The sequence below is a fragment of the Odontesthes bonariensis genome, chromosome 12 (assembly GCF_027942865.1).
Source record: "Odontesthes bonariensis isolate fOdoBon6 chromosome 12, fOdoBon6.hap1, whole genome shotgun sequence".
In the NCBI taxonomy this organism is placed as follows: Eukaryota; Metazoa; Chordata; class Actinopteri; order Atheriniformes; family Atherinopsidae; genus Odontesthes; species Odontesthes bonariensis.
Genome location: NC_134517.1, coordinates 19,963,624 through 19,982,587, shown reverse-complemented (window position 1 = coordinate 19,982,587; position 18,964 = coordinate 19,963,624). Strand labels below are relative to the sequence as shown.

The 18,964-nt window shown below is 41.4% G+C and overlaps 1 protein-coding gene across 2 annotated transcripts in view; it reads right to left on the bottom strand.

Moving 5' to 3' along the window:
• gpm6bb (glycoprotein M6Bb) overlaps positions 1-18,964 on the bottom strand; it is a 27,301-nt gene extending 8,337 nt beyond the window's left edge. The window contains exon 1 of one of the 2 annotated variants that reach the window (XM_075479545.1): positions 18,803-18,964. In XM_075479545.1, coding sequence (XP_075335660.1) covers positions 18,803-18,806 — 4 coding nt within the window. In that variant the 5' untranslated portion in view covers positions 18,807-18,964. The remainder of the gene's footprint in view (positions 1-18,802) is intronic. The other variant, XM_075479546.1, reaches the window with a different exon arrangement.

The following is an 18,964-nucleotide window of genomic DNA, read 5'->3' as shown; positions in this document are numbered from 1 at the left end:
GAGAAGGCCCTCTGGAGTGTTGCTAACTTTAACCACAGCCCACATTTCTCAGACGAACACGTCGTGGAATGGCGAGTGCGGATCACAGAGCTCCACAGGATATTGAGCCCAGCTCTAAAGTAAATACAGTCCATTTAAAGTAAGAGCTACTCTTGTTGTAGATGGTGCTGTCAGGTAGCTCTGATCCAGCGGGAGATGTTAGCTCAAAGTCAACTCACTTTCACTGTTCTATGAGGCACTGATTGCATAACGGTACAGCATACTTTGTTCGCAATAAGATTGTTATGTTTCCATGTGTGGTAAGGGTTTATATTTATCACCCAATTAAATGGCTCAAGAATGGCTGAGGATTTAACGACTGCCATGCCAGATATGTGAATCAAAGTGACATATCATGGAAGAAAATCATCACAATGCCCAATTCAGTATCTCTATGGTTTTAAATCGCTTTGAAATGAATCAACAGTTCAATTAAAATGCTGGAAGCTCAGTGCTGGTTGTCAGATGTCATCAAATGAGTCTGCATTCATTGTCCGGATATTACTAGATCGGAAATGAAACTAAAATATATCAAATGAACAAAAACATTGGTACTGGCGCATCCAGCCAGTCCATCTTGAGATGTAATGTTTCAAATATAGAGTTGATCGTGTTGCACCCATTCTGTTCAACCTGTCATGGAGACGGTCAAGCTTACATGCCTACCTCTGTCATTCCTGTCTACATTGGTGCACTTAAAGATAGAAAACAAATCTGATCAGTACTTCTCAATCTCGATCAAGATTTTTCCAGATTGTTTTTAAATCTAAGTGTAGAAAACACTCTTTAGTCACTCTTTGGGTGGCATGCTTAATAACTCAATAAATCCAGGGTGGTCCTCTCACAGCTGGACTGGTCGTGTTGTCGGGTTTGTGTAACTGCGACTCGGACCATCTGACATGCTTCAATCATTAGCAGCAGGAACATGACAGGAGGGCTTCTAACACCACCGTTAAGCAGTCCTTAAAGGTTTTTAAATCAAGACAACTGGTAGGTGGAAGCATCAATGACATAATTTCATCTCTTTTTTTTCATAAATACGCTCAAAAAATGAGGAACCGAGAGCAAACTTATAAGATCAAGATGACAATCACATATTTTTGTTCAATTTATAACTAGAACCGATAACTGGACACATGCTTAGAAAATAAAGATTTAAAAAAAGATCTCTTTTTCAGCACCATGACAAGGCCTCAACAATCCATTCAATATTTCTACTATGCGATCCATAAAATATTTTATAAACACTAGTGAAAGTAGTGTTTATAACGTTGCTTAAAAATGTTAAGTTGAATCATGTAAGGAATAAAAAATTGTTCAAGTTTATTGTAACGATAATTATATGAACAAATATTTCAGTATATGGTGATAAACTCACTGTATTAAGGATGGCTGCTTTCTACCTCTGCATCTGTGCATGCTGAATAGTTGTAAAACATGCACAAAAGAAATGCCGCCGTCATTAGTGAACCTGGCCCTTTGCAACTATTTCATGCAAAAATGTCTGCAGAGAAAAATGTCTGCAGCCTATTTATTGCAGTCCAAATAGTCTATGGCAATATTGACACAGGGAATTTTGATTACAATAACACACGAGTAGCAGAATGGTTCATATTGTGTGCATAGAGACACACGTGATGACATCACAGCCACACACATGCTGAACATGTTGTCACCTTGGAAATTCTTCAGGAGTAAAGATGACAAAAAAAGCCCAAAAATATGAAAATTAAATAAATACATTTTTAGAAAGTAGGCAGTCACATGCAGGGTTGAGTCGAGCCGCAGTTAGAATTTGACTTGCCCATATGATTGGACCATTTTCCTCCTTCCAGTATACATGCACAAGAGGGGAATCAAGTTACTCACTGAAGTGAGTCTGATGCCGCAACACTGTGGACTCTGTGATGAACGTTCAAAACAATCTGCCGTTGCACTTTCTCTGTGGAAGAGCCTCATACATTTAAGTACGGCCGCATTTACTGAAGAAACTTTGTCTTTAAGTACAAAAGAAAGCTCTGTAGGAGCTGTTGAATCTGAACAAAAAGCTCGCTGACATAGATCCTGTAGAATACATGACTCATTTGTTTCGAAATGAGTGATCAGAAAATGTTTAAATAAATGAACTATCTATTGCTTTGTTGTTAACTTACCAATCCATCACAGCTTATTTTTACACTAAAAGAATCATAAAAATAACAAAAAGTCATCTTTTCCATTTCAAACATGATAATATGAACATGTTCTGCTGTCTATTCTCTGAACAGAGCACCATAAATGAAAATCACATTGTACCCTCTGATGACTTTCACATGCTCGCAGTCCCTGACTAATACTCCCCAGTCAGACCTCTGGCCACTTCAAGAGACTCTGTTCTCTATCTTTCTCCAATACAGAGAATATGAGTGACAAAAAGAACAGAATGCAAAATAGAGTACGAGCGAGAAACACAGACAAGTTAGTAACTGTTTGCCATGACAATGTCTGGTCTTACAGCAGAAGCTAGATTTGCCACATTCGGATCACGAGGAGAGAAGAGGGGAAAAAGTTGCTTGTGTGAAAAAAAAGGAAAAAAGTGTGTGAAAGTGTGACTGTGTGACATTGTGTAAAAAAAGAGACAGGGAAAAAAAATGAAACAGAAAGAGAGTCCAAGAAGCCTTGATACAAAGGGCCAGTGTGTGGAGCCCCAGACTGTCCATCACACTGGCCTCTCAGGGGCTATTCAGAATAGCAGTGAGCTCTTCCGGCCCACAGGCTGCAGGCCGGGGACAAGCCCACCACTGAGCCTCATCCTGTGTGTGCCTCCAGCACAGCGAACAGTGGAGCCACAATGGGCCATAATGGCCTCTTAACACTCCAGGAGGATCCTGTTTGTCAAATCAGCCAGTGTGTGGATGAGTCTGCTCATTAAGGCCGATATGAGATGAAGGCAAGCTCACATACAGTCACAAGACAGGCAGAGAGAGGCAAAATCAAAAAGTAGTCAGAAAACACAGCAACAAAACAGAAAAAAAAAGCGTAAAAAAAAAAAAATAAATAAATAAATAAATCAACCAAAACATAACAAAAGCGGAACAGTTAAAAAAAAAAATAAAAAAAAATATATCTATGGTGTGGGGGTTAGGGATGTCTGACACGTTGCATTTTGTTTAGTTGTCATAATTTTTCCCCCTTGTTGTGCTTTGAGAAAATTATGGGAATATTTGTCTCGGTGCTTCCAAACAGGTTAGCACGACCACACATCCCAACGGCCCGCTTGATCTCAGACTCATCGCTAACCCCTGCAGCTGGTCCTGGTTCTTGTCGGACGTCACATGAACCCAGCCTCTCAACACCACAACTTGCGGTGATTGCTCAAATGGATGTTTGCTGGAAAGTGGAAAAATGTGTACAGTTTTTCCATATCTACTTTGAGAAACACCAAAAACATGGAATTGAGGGAGCTGCAGATTTTTCTTAAAGCAAACTGTTTAACCTGATGACCATGGCAGACGCAAACACAGATATAACGTCCCAAACAAAGAGCCTCGTGGAACACAAACAAATACAAGTTCCACGTTATCATATGGAAAAGTGTGTCTACGACAGTCTAACAGCTCTCACTCACAAATAAACATGTCTCGACACACACAATTTGGGATAAAGATACAGCAACCCTTCCATTTCCTCTGAGCACCGAACAACAATCTGGCTTCCTGCTCCATTAAACACATTCTAGTTCCAATCTGAAACCTAGGCTTATTGCTAACAGATGTGATGGTTTGCAGCCGATGCAAAGTGTTGTTGTTTGTTGCTCCATTGGGGCAAGCTGCCGGAACATTTATGAGGTTCATTTTCCACACTCTGGTGAGAGGAGAGATACTTTTAAAATGCAATAGAGGATGTAATGGCAGGTCTCACGGCTTGAGGGGAATCTGAGCCTGCAAATTTATAAAAAATTAAATTTAAACTCATAAAACATAAAACAGCTGACAGCAGCTCAGTCAAGGCTGTTTGAAATTTGTTGGCCTGTGGAAGACTCGCATGCAGTGAACATTCAATGTCAATAAGACAAGAGGCAACAATGGCACTAATGGATAATGACATCTTAATGCAAGTGAAGGGACATGAAGAATAAAGCTGTGAAGACGACCCGTGTGATGTTAAGTACAAAAAGAAAAGGGATGAAGAGCAGTCAAGTCGGTTTAATCTATAATCATACAGTGGGGACTTCATTGTTCTTTCATTTATCAAACCAGTCTTAGAAAGGCAGTTTCTTTAAAAAAAAAAGATTTCCCATGATCCCGACCACGTTGCCATATTTTTGCTCATTGTTACCAAAGTCTCTTTCTCTTCATGTCTTTCTAGCTCTAAACTGCTTTCATAAAGATCTAAGGTCTCCAAAAAAAATCTAATACATACAATAACTGAAACAATGCAACATCATCTGAAATAAAAAAAAAAACACCGATATGACCACGAACAGGCAAATTAAGAAATATCTCGTTAAAACGGCACCTGGCAGTAGGTGGCGTGTGTCACTCAGATCCTGAACATTGCGTTTTTGAAGTTGATGGGTTGGAAGCTGAAAGAATGGGCTCGAGTGTCGCCACAACGCAGCTTTCTTTGGATGTTCCCGGTCTGCAGTGGTCAAGACCTTCCAGTGGTCCCAGAGAGGAAACTGGTTATAAGTGGACGAGGTTGTTCCATGTTTACCAGTCAAATAAAAGACAAAGCCATAGAAAATACATAGCATCACAGTTTGTTGCTTAATAGGGCTATGTAGCAGCAGACTGGTCCGGGTGCCCCTGCTGATCCGTGTCCAAACCACAATGGTCACATGAGCATCAGAACCGGACCCCAAAGCAAAGGCTGAAGGTGATCTGATTAATCATGTTGTTGACAACATTCCTCCTCCTGCTGTGAAGGTTGTCAAACACATCGACTTAACCTAATTATATCCTTAAACAAGCGCAATGCACACACACAAAAGACAGTGAAGGCATGACTGCAGCAATGCACAAACTGAAAATAAACTGAGCTCTTTAAGGTATATAAACATGAAAATGAAGACAGCTGAATACAGACATTTGAAATTTCCTCACTGAGCAACATCGACTCAACTATGGGGGAATGAAACCAAGCAAGCTGGAGAAGGTTAAAGCCCCAGTAAACACAGAGTTGAAAAGAACAGAAACCGGCTCTTTGTAAGTGCTCATTGGTACCTCTTTTGTTCTGCCTCTCGTCTTGGTTTTCTTCTGATGGAGTTTCCATGGCTGTTTTTCTTCCATCCAGCAAAAATGCTTTCTTTCAGCAAATTCCCTCTTCCTTTCTCCCACTCTACCCTCGCTTTAACCCCTCTTTCGCTCCCTCTCCTTCCCCCGTCTCTGCTTACTCTCTCTCTTACTCTCACCTTCACGTTCACCTTCTATTAACTTCGCCTCATGACGGCACTACTTTGCTGACTGTCACAGTTCCTGTCCAAGGAACAGAAATCTTGTTATGTAATTTTATTGAGCTTGGTCTGTTCCCATTCCACAAAGTGGATTTATTCTGTTTGCACTGACTATTCTGGGAGTAAGTTTCAGGTGGGGAAATAATATTGTCCTCTTTATAACATGCAAGTCTTTTCCTATTATGCTCAGAAAACTCAAAGAGCTCAGGGAAAGCTGCCTGTTGGGAGCAGGAAATTCAGTAGCTCTGCTTCAGTTGCAGATAAAAACTACTTTGTACGCCTGAGCATCAAGCACATAGGCACACAATTGCCTTTGTCTATATCCCATCTGACCACAGTCCGAGAGCGGGGGAGTGTGCGGACGAGGGTTAGCCCTTCATCTTCTGATGTGCACCATATGCTCTCTGCTCTTGCAGCATACATTTGCAACCCCTGACCGCTGTCTTCCTCCCAGCTGGTGACTTCTAAATCACGAAGAGGACGCATAAAAAAGGGAAAATCTACATTTCCTAAACAACGAAGCAGAGCATCCTCTGAGCTGACACAGACAACAGAGGAAACGGCATGTGAAAATGGGAAAACCAGAGACACGTACAGGAAGAAAAAAAAAGCTAAATCTAAGATGGAATGAAAGAGCTGATAAAGGAGAGAGATACAAGAGCAAAGAGGAGGATAGAATGAGAAACAACTTGCATGAATAACAGAGACGGAGAAGATGGATGATGAGAGATGACCGGACAAAAGATAGCGAGGGAGACAGGGAAGAAGAACTTGGCTGTGTTTGTTTGGCAACAACAGACTAAGGAGCCCCAGGGGCATGCTAATGAGAGAAAGACTTTTCAGCAGAGAGGGGGCACCACTGAAGCTGAGCTGGAGTGGGCTCTTCTCACGGATACTAGACCTCAGAGATGAGGGGGATCAGCAGGGGAGGGGAGCCTCGGGGGTCAGGGAAGTGAACTTAGCAGGGATCCCACAACAACAATTGTCCCACTAATCTTTAAGGGTTTCTACCATGAGCCCAGTAAAAGCCAGGAGAGCTGACATTGGGACATTGGGAAAATCAGCCTATGTGTTTTCACCGCTCATTTAGTGTTAGCCGGACTTGTGAGTTCCATTGAAGTACATTTAAAGCTCCAGCAAAGCACCAAATGTGACAGATTATGCACACAACTTCATGTTTCATACTGAAGCATAGAATGTGATTCATGTTGCTGGCATGTTACAAAATCAAAAGCATTCCAGTGAACCATCTGAAAACCTTTAAGAGTTCATTGACAACAACATGTTTATTGCTCTTGTGTGAGAGAAAATTCAAAGCATATGATCATGCGCGGTCAAAAAAGTGTTTTCATTCTTACTTTAGTGTGTTTTCAGTTCATAAAGAAATAACCAGCTTTTGATTAAAAATAACTATAACTGTACCTTGTAAATAAAGTCATATTTCTGGCATTTATAGAAAGGTGTTGCAATCATTTCTTTTTAGGATAATGAAGCACAGGGGTCCCAAAGATAAACTTTATGAAAGTTCACATTTGCAACCTTTACACATCTGATAATTGTGCTTTATAGGACAAAAGGTGTTTGAGCAGCAGGAGATTTTTCAGTTGTAATACCTCGAGCCATCACTAGACAAAAAAAAAAAATAGCAGCAAGAATTGCAGTGAGTTCAGTGATAGTCTTGTCTGACGCAGACTTTGAACATAGACCGGGGTATATGTCATTTGCTCTAAAGAGCGGTTATTATTGGATTCTTTTTGCGGGTCACTGGTCCTCACATCACGCACAATAAAGCACACAGAGCCCCCGTGGATATTTCCAAAAAGCCGATTGTGACTTTGCACTACAGTATCTTTGCAGCAAGGCACATGAGCTAGTTACAGGCTGGCTTATGACAAATAATCTAATATCAGGTAAACATTAGATATAATCATAAGGTGTGGATTAGCGTGCAGCTGGAGGTTGCACCGTGGGCAAATTTGAAAAAACTGTCTCACCAGGAGATTAAGTCTATTGTGTTGTCCTTGTGCTTTTAGAAATTAAAAAAAAAGAGGTACATGAAGGCACATCTCCTCTTTTAGCCTTTCTTCCAGATTTTTTTTCATGGTGCATGCACAATCCTCGTATTTCCAGTCCAAACACTGGCAAATTTTGGGTTGCACAAGCACCTTCATGGATTTGTTCACATGTTTAATGCACCCTCGTGATGATGAAGATGTGAAAAGGCATGATCTGAGAACCTTGAGGTGCACTAAAAGCAACTAGTGGTGAACATTCAGAAAAGCTGAGTTAAATCATATAAATGCATCCGACTGGGCTCCAAGCCACCTTTCGTACAGCTTGATCAGCACAGCGTAGGCTGTGCTTCTCATAAAAGTGACACAAAAACTTGTTTGTGGGACTTTTTAATCCTAACTGGGCACCGACAAATTATTTTGTAAAGTTAAACTAAATGCATAAACTGAAAGAAAGAAAAAAAGAACGACTGGACTCAGATTCACCAAAAACAATGACCGCATCACCGGCTCTGGGAATGATCATATGAATGCAGGAGTGCTGCATGCTCAAGACTCAGAGCTGAGACAGGGACACTCCCCTACTTGAGGACACAATCTGAATGACGATGAAGCTCATACAAATGAAGAAGGCTTCATTGTGGGTCAACCTTTCACGCTGTGAGACTGGGGGCCCTGAAAGCTCCTCAGTGTTAAGTCACCCATGAAGACCTGCACCCTGCCTGGCTTACACAGTAGAAGGTGCCCAGGCCCAAGCACCACTTACACCCAAAAACAGCCTGAGAAAGCAAACTCACCCCACCAGAGGAAAGGAGGACAGACTGAGCCAAATGGGTGTGTGGAGCGGACCATATGAGGGATGACTCATTATGAATGTCAATGTCTGTTGAAAAAGAGAAGTAAGCCAAAACTACAGAGCAAACTGATCATCTAAGTATCCTGGAACATTTTTTACTGCACTCATGGAAAAAAACATTCCTCGTCTTGGGGCTTGGGATTCTTGTAAACATTGTTTTGGCAATTTGTTGCACTCAGTCAGTTTCATTCCTGTGGACTGTTACTGACCTAGTTTTTTGACTGCAGTCCCTCTTTATAGGTCAATCTGCTGTATGTCTCCCTACATGTTTGGCATGAATGCGACTTATTGATTGGTTTACAGCAACTCACTCCACAGCGAACCCATTATACAGATCTATTCATTTGTCTGCTGACCCCCTTTTTCCCTGCAAGTCCACCAAAGAACATAAGCTTTATAAATTCTGTGAGAGGTTTTTTCGAATAATATACGATGTGATTTGTTGAAAACTGCAACAATACATTGAAACCTATAGCTTCAATCCATCCTGAAAGTAAAGTTCTATAAGCCATATGTTGAATTAGAAAAAACTATTCCAATCCATGTCAGGCTCTGGGTTGTTTTGGTATGAAACAAAAAGAAGTCATGGAAAAAATGATTATGCTAACCAATCTCATTCATTATAGTAAGACATATGGAGAGTGAGAGGGAAAACCACAGCGGACTGACTAATACTGAGCCTCGTGTTTCCTTTTGGCTCAGTCAAAAAATTATGAGCATTGAAAAAAAATACTTTTTTTTTTTCCCCCAGTCACATTGTGTACACAACAGAAAGAAGAAGAGGAAATACGCTCAGTCTTTGACCAGTGTAAAGGTTAAAGGCTAAGTAGAGGCTTTTCAAGCGTCTACTCAAAGTTTAACAACTTCCTTGGAGGTTTTACTTTCATTGCAGATGTTTGGAACCCTCAAATAAGACAAGATATGTGCACAGGGCTTCGACTAATAATTACTTTCTTTTTCAGTGAATTGAGATTGTTTTCCTGATCCTGTAAATGTCTAAAATGGTAGACCCCAGATGATTTGTCTGACCACCGGTCCAAAAGCTCCTTGAAATACGATGTGTGGAAATTCAACATACCCCGAGATCTCATTTAAAACCCGGATTCAGAATTTATATGATATCTATCAATGTTTAAAAAGATATCCTTACCAGATGTGGCTGAAGTTGAGATCTTATTTGTGGACCATATAAACCCAAGATCATGTCTCTCTAACCTACAATTACCAGACCTAAAAAAATATCATCTTAAAACCAACCCCGACATCTGTCTGCGATGCAATATATCATCCCATTATCAACACATTGTTCATCATGCTAAGGAATTCGACCACAAGTAGAAATGCTACACTGAATTCATACAGTACAGTAAGAAAACTTCTAAAGACTCGCTGCCATTGTACACTTTACAGATTTAGTTTGTCTTCCCAGTGTTTGACCAAACAATGACCAGCGTATCTGACTCAGCACTTCTAATTGCATGTTTGCGTTTCTATCGTGTTAGGTCTGGAAATGGAGCAACACTCATTCGGAGATGCCTGGCAGCCATTGATTCGCCTCTAAAATTGACTTCACAGCCCTGACTCTCTGGCACCTCTGCAGCCACTGCGGTTTTGGCCAAATTGTGTTGTGAGTACGACGCACACATGCTTCCCATTATCCAGCCCCTGTAACTTACAAGACTTTGGGTACTGCCATCATGGCTTGGTTGGACGGAAAACAGTCGTATCAAAATCTAAAGGCACAACACAAAGTATTTTGTCATTTGAGTCTAGAAGTCAAAAGAGTGAAACAGTGCTTGGAAACAAAGAAAAAAAAACTAAAATAGAAAGAAACGGAGAGAGCGATGAGGGGTTTGTAGTTGTACTTTACCATCCCCCCACACATTTAATAAACTGCCATTTTGGAGAAAATTAAAGGTCTTTGTGTAACAGTTTGTTTCTCTTTCAGTCTGCACTAATTATTTTAATGATGCCTCAGGTTTGAAAGAGTCTTTGTTGTCTTTGTGGTCCGCTACACTGAGATTATGGAGTCAACCAACCAGTAGGAGATACAGTACTGCAGGAAATTGCCTGTCCTTCAGAATGACAAACAACCTGTTGCATTTTCTTCTATAGCTTGTGTTGACGTCGTAGCACCTTTTGATACGTTCAAAAAAAGGTAAAGAGGAAACCCTGTAAGCATCGTCTGATTACTGACGATTCTGGACAGCTAATGGCATTAAAATGCTGCTTCGTACAAAGGTTATTATACCTTACATCGACAAAAAAACTACTGGTTTAGAAGACATTTTGGAGATTTTATGAAACATGTCATGCTCTTATTTTACTCTAAATGACGATGGTACCCATTAGAGCAAAAAACTGTTTGGATAAAGCTCAGCACAGAGTTGTCTCTTCTGAAAACAGTCAGTTACAGAACTGATGTAAGTATTGTTTGATATCGATAACAGATGTCCATCTGATATGTAAACCGAAATGAGAAAACCGAATACTCAACCAGCAATTAATGAAAAATGTGCCCTTTATAGTTAACTAGGTATGAGAAAGCCTTTGTAATATTTGTATTTTAGTGAATTCATGGTTGCCAATATCCCCAAAACAATAAAGCACATAAGAATTAATAAATGAAAAGTTTCCCATATCAAGTGGCACAGATGTCAACCCCACACCGATGAGGGTCCATACAAATTAAAAAGTTCTCACACTCCAGCTGCCTGGACAGCAAATAACACGATGGCTGCAGACTTTCATTTCCCCACTTGTTGCACAGTGCATAAGCATGTGAACACACACCCACACAATAGAGACATAATGAAGCACAGAGACATGGAGACAGCAGACGAAGGGCTCCAGCTAATCTTGGGGTTTCTTCCCATGAACAGCCCCAACCCTCCCGTTCGTCTACCCCAGCTGCTGGGATCTCTTTCTCTGCGTCACTCCCGTCTGTCCTATTGTCCTTCGCCTCACGCTGCCAACCTCTCACCCTTGACCCAAGACTTTAACCCTTTTCAAAACCTCCAGCGCTGTTCCCCCAACCTTTATTAAATGGAGCCCCCTCCTCTGAGCCGGTGAGAACCCTCTGTGTCAGGACTCGCTGTCAGCACTATGACAACAGATCGGCTAACACGCAGATCGCTTTAATGCTATTGTCTCACAAGGTTCCTCTGGTGTCTCAAGGCCCCGCATCCTGCGGCTGGATCCTGAAAGCACATGAGAGCTGGTTGTAACCTGAACCTGACACTTCCACCCCTGCAGAGACGAGTTTGTCCCTTAGATCCGCAACTAAGTGCTTAATAAGTGGCAAATACAGGAAAAAGGATGGAGGCTAATCTCTCTAGTGGTTGGTACTGTGCACACTCCATTACTTTATTGCTTTAAGCACTGATAGGAAATTCTCCGGCAGCAGACTTTAATATCCTGTCCATCAAAGCAATATGTAGAATTATTTCATGGCACCGTCTGATGTTATGAAGTTTCAACATGATTTGTAGTGTCTAGATATTGACATAATAAATTATGTATTATGTGCATAGGCCACCACTCAGTGATACATAATGCACACATTTCATATCTTAACTGGGCATGCAAGGGCAGGGCTCTTTGGCCCCTGAAAATACTTCCTATGAAAAAGGATTTACACAAATCCGACCTGTTCGACACATATGCAAAAGAGTGCATCTTCAGCTGCAGACAGCTCGCTCTCTGCTCCAGATGCTCCACTCCTTTACATTTCTTTTCAGCTGTCATCTCTTTACTGTTACAGTATTGTTTTCCCATACACTAAAGGCCAAAAGTTAAGAGGACTTTAGGAGACCTCTGAGTGGCGCAGCTACAATATCCATACTTCTAACTGATCTCTCTTCTGGTCTGCGTGTGGTTATGGGGCCACGCTGTTTTTCAGACAAGAAACATCTGGGATTTCCTCTCGACTGAAGCTGCTGTTAGCTGGTATTTTTCTCCTTTCCCCTGTAGTAAGCCTACACTGAGTGACACAAAAGCCTAAAAAAAACATTGAACACGCACATGGTAGAAGCATTACACATTACTGAACCACATAGTCCCAGCTGAATGGATTTTTTTCCTTATCAAGTATTTAGTAATTTAGTTAAATCCATCTTGTTAAACCTCCAAACAGTCTCTGTCTGAGGAAAACAAGCTCCCAAAATATTCTCCCCGAGCTATTGGGTTTCCTGCAGCTGTCACTTTATAAAAGCTCAGGCATTTCAGATTTTCATCTGCTTGGCAGAAGTGCCTCTTCCTGTCTATCAAGCTTTTCTCTGGAGGACAATAAGCAGACAATGCAAACTCTCACTTGGAAAGCTTTTTTCTTGGTTGGGAAAATGATTCCTGGGAGGAGAGAATGACTCCCATTGCTGCTATAATGTGGCACCACAATCAACAACATAAGAGAAAAAAAAATGAGCCATGTGCCTTTTTTCTTCACCTCAAGGGAGCCAAGCGACAAGCTTTGAGGAAATATCTTCACAAGAAACGGAACGTTGTCGTGACAGAAAGTTGAATTATTCTCAGTAGGATTTTACATGCAATTCTCTGTATACGGTACGTTAAACAGTCAGAAGGGGTTACATGGGTATTCGTTTAAATTGCTGCTTAATTCATCCCACTTGTTGCATTTGGCTCCTACCCAATGGTCCGGGGCAGTCTGGCACAGCTCTTCATATGAAGACCATTTCTCATTGGTGTGCTGGGGTACCCCAGATGCTTTTGTCTTACGGTTGTTTAGCAGCTGCGTTAAAGGGCTGAGCACAAAGACCTATCTGTGGAGAGTTGAATACACTCAGTGGGCACACAGCCAATGACTCAATCCTATAGGCTCCCACAGTTGAAAAGCAGAGTAATGCATTCTGCTCTCACTCCTGACAGAGTATCTTGCAAGGAAATAAGTAGAGGGGCCCCTTCATTTTTTCTTAGATCACCTAAGTAATTTTACATGTGAGCTGCACTCATGTCAAGCACCAGCGTAATTTCCTTTTTTTCTCTTAAAATGGGAAGAAGCGATACATTGTGCTGACAGCAACAATCATCTTAGTAACACCGCCTCACCATTATCTCTGAATACACACTAACGCATATTTGTACAGATACATATATATTTATGTGACAACATTCCCAAGTGTTTGTTGGGAAATTTAGTAGCCTGTATCTGGGCGGAGCACTTGCTTGCATCGTTGTCAGTCAAACAAGAGCTTTGTAGAAATGGGAGAAAAGTAAACCTAAAGCCCTTTTTACACTGGTCAACAAAACAACTAACACCCACTAACATCTGGCTTTTAAGTGCACTGGGAAAATGTTTAAGTCCTGTGTCAAATGCAGCGGTTGTGGATGGGTTATTTTTCGGGTTAGTCTCACCATGGATGGTTAACTCCGGAAGTAGGGTTTAAAACAATAAATAAAATGTAATCTCAGATACGTTATGCGTGGTTACTCGCAGTATTGAGTGGAGCTATGGTTACAGCTTGACCTGGCCATTTAACTGGACCACCGCCGTTCAAAACCGATTCCATGCGCAGAAGTCTTATGGAGTTATCGACTGAAATATGTCTGAAACCACGAAACAACTGACCTTGTAAGAAAACATTCAAGACATTCTGTCTTGGTTAGACTTTGACAATTATTTGTTTGTTTTGGTTTGCTTTTCTTTTTTTTTTTTCAGTAAACCTGCTTAATGTAATACAATCCCCTCGTGTTGTCCTAGTTACAGGCTTGTCTCCTGGGAGCTAGGGGTAGTTACTGGACTGATTCTGAGAACACTGTATCCCCCAGAGCGCAGAGGGTAAACACACAACTACAAGCAATGAGAAAGCATTTATTTGGCTTGTCTCAGCAAGTGCACTCACATTTAAAAAAGAAAAAAAAAACACTATATTTGTTGTATATAGTCAACTTAGACATCTGTCAATCAACCAAACGTGTCCAAGTATTATCTTGCTGTCAAGGACCAACATTTACTCTTTAACCAAAACTTTTAAAAAGTAGTTTTCCCAAAAGTCTGAAAACATCTAACGATTCCCGTGGTTAGGGTCCTCAAACCAAATTCATACGATGAGTCATGAGACAACTGACAGGATTGACAGAGCTGAATTATTTAGAACTAGTCCACGTGGCCACACTGGATGCAACGGTATAAAGACGCACAACCATCTGAACGTCGCTCATTTTGTCCCCAGCCTGCAAAAACCTTAAATCTGCAGTGACGCAACGGATGTAGAATGCACTGCCTTCAGCAACTGATGAGACCTAAAGTCCTGTTTGAGTGACAAATCTGTGGGTTTCAGATTGGCAAAAATCGGTTAACCTAACAACCCTTCGCTTTCTGCTTTCTCCTCATCACTAAAGTGCATACCGATGCTCTGATGCTTCAGATAGACTCGATGTTTAAGCAACAGTGTGCTCTAATCTCTGCACTCGTATCCTGTCCATCACAGAATGGAAACATCAGATAATGTGGTTTCTCTGCTAATGTTGGGGCACAATTTTGTATCGAGCCCTGATCGATAACTGCTCAGCACTACACGCATTATGATCCGTACGCGCTTACCCTAAAGCGGCAAAGAAAGCCGGCCATTCAGGGAAAACATAATTGATAATTCAATCAAAAACGTGTCGGTGCATATACAATATCTTTATTCATCTCTTCATTTTGATGCTGTGGAAAATGTGGCTGCGCAGAGTGGCACAGAAAATACTACAGCAAGGCTGAATGCCTGTTGGACCAACGGGTAAATGTTCATCAACTGCAGCCTCTCTTTACTCACCCTGACCCATTATTTCCCCAGGCCTTCTGGAACAATCATTCGACTGCAAACAAAAGTCTGATGCAGACTGCTACTCCACTAGCAAGCATAACCATTTTACTCCACATATAGGAACTGATGCTGACATGATGCTAAACTGAAGAGGAAACTGGATTTGTTGGTTTGACTTTGATAATCACAACTGCTCTGCAGTCTGCAGATATGATAAAGGCCAGACTTTATCCTTGTTGGACTATCTTATCCAACACAAGGGTTCAGCTGCTTGTGCATATCATAAAAGTTGTTTTTTTCCCCACATATTGGGAGTATTTTCAAAAGTCATCCCGTATCTTAGTGTGGCAGGGTGACCGTGACATGTCTCGAACAAGGGTGAACTCACGCACGCACCATGTTACAACCCTCCTGTTCAGAATGCCTTTAGTTAAAGAGACGGTTAATGACACATGCTTGAGCACGCATCCCCACCAAGGAACTTAACTCTTAATACTCAGTGGCTTGCTTTGTTGTCAGAGGAGCCATAAGCTCGGCAAATTAACAAGACTGCTCTGGCAGACCTGCAGGGCTGGAGGAAAGCATGAGAGAAACCCATGGAGTGGAGGAAGGGAGCCTTCAGGTGAAATAAAAGTGGAGCAGGAGGGGGCGATAAATAGCATTTTGATTGAAATTAAGAAGGTTCTTTTCTAGAGCTGCACAGTTAAAAAGAGTACTGTATGGGACTCATCTGCTACACGATCACCAAAGATGCTCGGTCATATGCGATGCCAAATGGAACGAAGCCCAGAAATCATGTAATTATGACAGCAACTACCTCATTATGGAAAATATTCACTGCAATTAATAATTGCAAACCAAAGAAAAAAGCAATTTAGGGATTATTGATGATGACATAAAAATGTGGACTAGGTTTTGAAAAGTTAGCTCATATTTCATATGGAGATAAAAAAAATGGAAAATTCAAAGACGGCATCTTTTTTTAGAGTCAACAAATATTCCGCTTGCTTTGATTTATGTAAACAACCACAATCCATTTTACTCCCAGAAACCACTGGACATCCCTCCAGTGCCTTTTTTTTTTGCACTCCACTGTTTTTTCTCCGCATATCTTGGGGTCAGAAGCACACGCTTCTGACTTCCAGTTTGCCTCTGAGCAGAACAATCACGAGTCAACCAAAAGTACGAAAAACTTATCTGACTCTGTTATTGTTCTGCCATCAGTTGACAAGTTTTTGATTCCATGATGGCCAAAACACCTCTGCTGGTCAGGCTTTGGCAGTCATGGGTATTTCCTCTCTTCAGACTCAGGATGCAGGGTCGAAGCACATACAGTTCACCACATGACTCTGTGACAGTGATCACTGATGTGACAATTTTCAGACATCCTAGTTCGGACGTAGCAGAAATGCTCAAAATTAAAGACAACAAGTGAGAGACACTAAAATACAACGCCTGTGTTTGTAGGTCATCACAGGATCTGATTAATTCATGGAACTGTTTTATGCTCTTAAATGTACAGAAGCATTGAATGACTGAAAAACACTGAGGTAACATTTGGATCTGGTTGGATCCAGCCTTGATGACCTATTCCACATGACCAAAACGGTGAATACAAAACACTCTGACAAGGAGGTTCAGGAGTTTCCACAAGGAAGAGCAGCCCTCAAATATTTTGTAATTAGGATCTGGCTCAAAGTAAAGCAAAAACCCAGTGTCCATAATTTGATGTATTTGATTCAATTAAACTCCTGTCAAAGATGTTAAGCACATGATGAAACTTTCCAGAGACATAAATTGCAAAAGAATCTTTATTTTTCAAGAAAAGAGATATTCTAAGCTGTTTTTTTTTTGTTTTTTTTTTCCACTGACAGGTTGAGTCAAAAATAAAGAGAAAAACCTTTGCTTATGTATAATCCACGGGAAAGAAAAAGTACTTGCCAAAATAAGAATGATCATCACATGCAAGAAAAGATAATCTCCAGGCCAGAACTTTCTCTTCAGGTATTTGGCTGGATTCTAGAAAATCAGTTGCTCTGGAGCCACACATTTCTTTCAAAGACTGCCGACTGGGTTCAGGGAACTCACACAAAATGCCTTCCCTGACAACAGACTGAAGCCAAATTATCCATTCAGGCCCATGCACTGCTAAATCATTCAGGGCATGCATGGAGGAGAATCTCCCGGACAAGCATGCAAGGTAAGGGGTTGCTATAAAATCAAATCAGAAGTAAATTGTTTAATCTCTGAATGACATCTTGACTTGAATGGTCCACACAGCGATGGCATCCTGTATAGTTTGGGCTGGACTACTTTATGCACAAAGTTAATCCATTTTTCTGTTTTGGGAGCTATTTCACATTTAACACGTCAGTATGATATCCATAATGAGCTTTAAAAGCAACAAATGAATCTCCTCATACGCTCAACAGGTTACATTTTTTTTCATGACAGGGCTTTAGGGAATATTTGAAAACACAATGGGAGCCTTAACAAGCAGACAATGTACAAAGGTTGATTGCTATGCAGAGTAATATCCTCTATGAGACAGTCAATAAGGGTCTGTGGGGAATTAGTTCACAGTGCATCCGCTATGAAACTTGCAATTCAGTGAACTTCACTCTCTACATTAAGAGCCGCTGAAGTCGCACAAAGGAGCAGCTCCAAATTAGGAGCACAAAGGCGCTTCTGTGAGAGCTTCAGAGCGAATTAATGAGCATTGATACACTTTCTCACAGAGTGTTCTTCCATGGCCACAGCTCCAGTGGGGCAGACAACACAAGCTGCTAAATGATGCCCAAACCCGGTCGGACACCTCAAAATGGTAGAATTACAATTATTAAATCAATTTGTTCCATTTCTCTGTGTCATTATCCAGTGCAGAGATAAAATTGACTGTGACTGTGTGTGGTTGCCCATCTGGTTATCAATTTGGGATAGTTGGGAAAAAGTCTTAAGACTTGTGAGAAGTTGCTGAACATCCACAGCACCTCCTTCCTCCCTTGAATCTCATCAGAAACATCAGCTTTGGAGCACAGATGGTCAACACTTGGAACTCATTAAAGATGGGACGGCCTAAGCTCAGTCCTTCACGTTGCATTTACACGCTCTGGCATGACACATCCACAGCATGCAGGGCTTCAGTCACGGAGCCTGTTGATTCCAGTAACTTTTCATCTGTTTTTAACCAGAAAAACATGCTGTGCTGTTTGTTGAGGAGATAGCACCACATAACTTTCGCCTCCATGACAATCACATGATCAATCGGTTTGACCACAAATGATCAATAGAGGCTGATCATGAAGGGTGTGACCGATCCGAAAACAATTTTTTGGAAAAACGGTTAAGGGAAACAGTCGAGACAATTCTAAAGGAAGACAATACGACAGTGAGCTGACCTGGACTAAACACCTCCACAGACTCGCTCAGAGTTGACTGGAGGAGGAATCCCCATAATCTCCCTAATCGCTTTCCCCAGGTCGCTTCAGCAGGCTGTTCTAATGCCGATTCTTAGGAAACCGGGTCAAGTAAACAGCCTGCTTCTGCATCCCAATGAGTAGTAAAAGTTCAGCCCAGATTAAAACAATCTGCGCGCCCCAAAAAGTTGGAGCGGCGTAGCTTTCTGTGCTGTAAACAGGAAAAATGAACATGAGTCCGTCAGCTGTGCGAGGTCATTTTGTCGGTAAAAACTTACCCATTTTTTTTTCTGAAAGTTTCCGAAAACGCACGAAGTTCAAAACGATCAGTTGAAAGTTGAGCCCCCGCTACGCTGATGCCGCGTCCTGGGATGCACACTGGCCGCAGGCTGCTCCAACTCTCGCTGCTGCGTCCCTGTGGAGGAGGCAGCCTGGCTGAC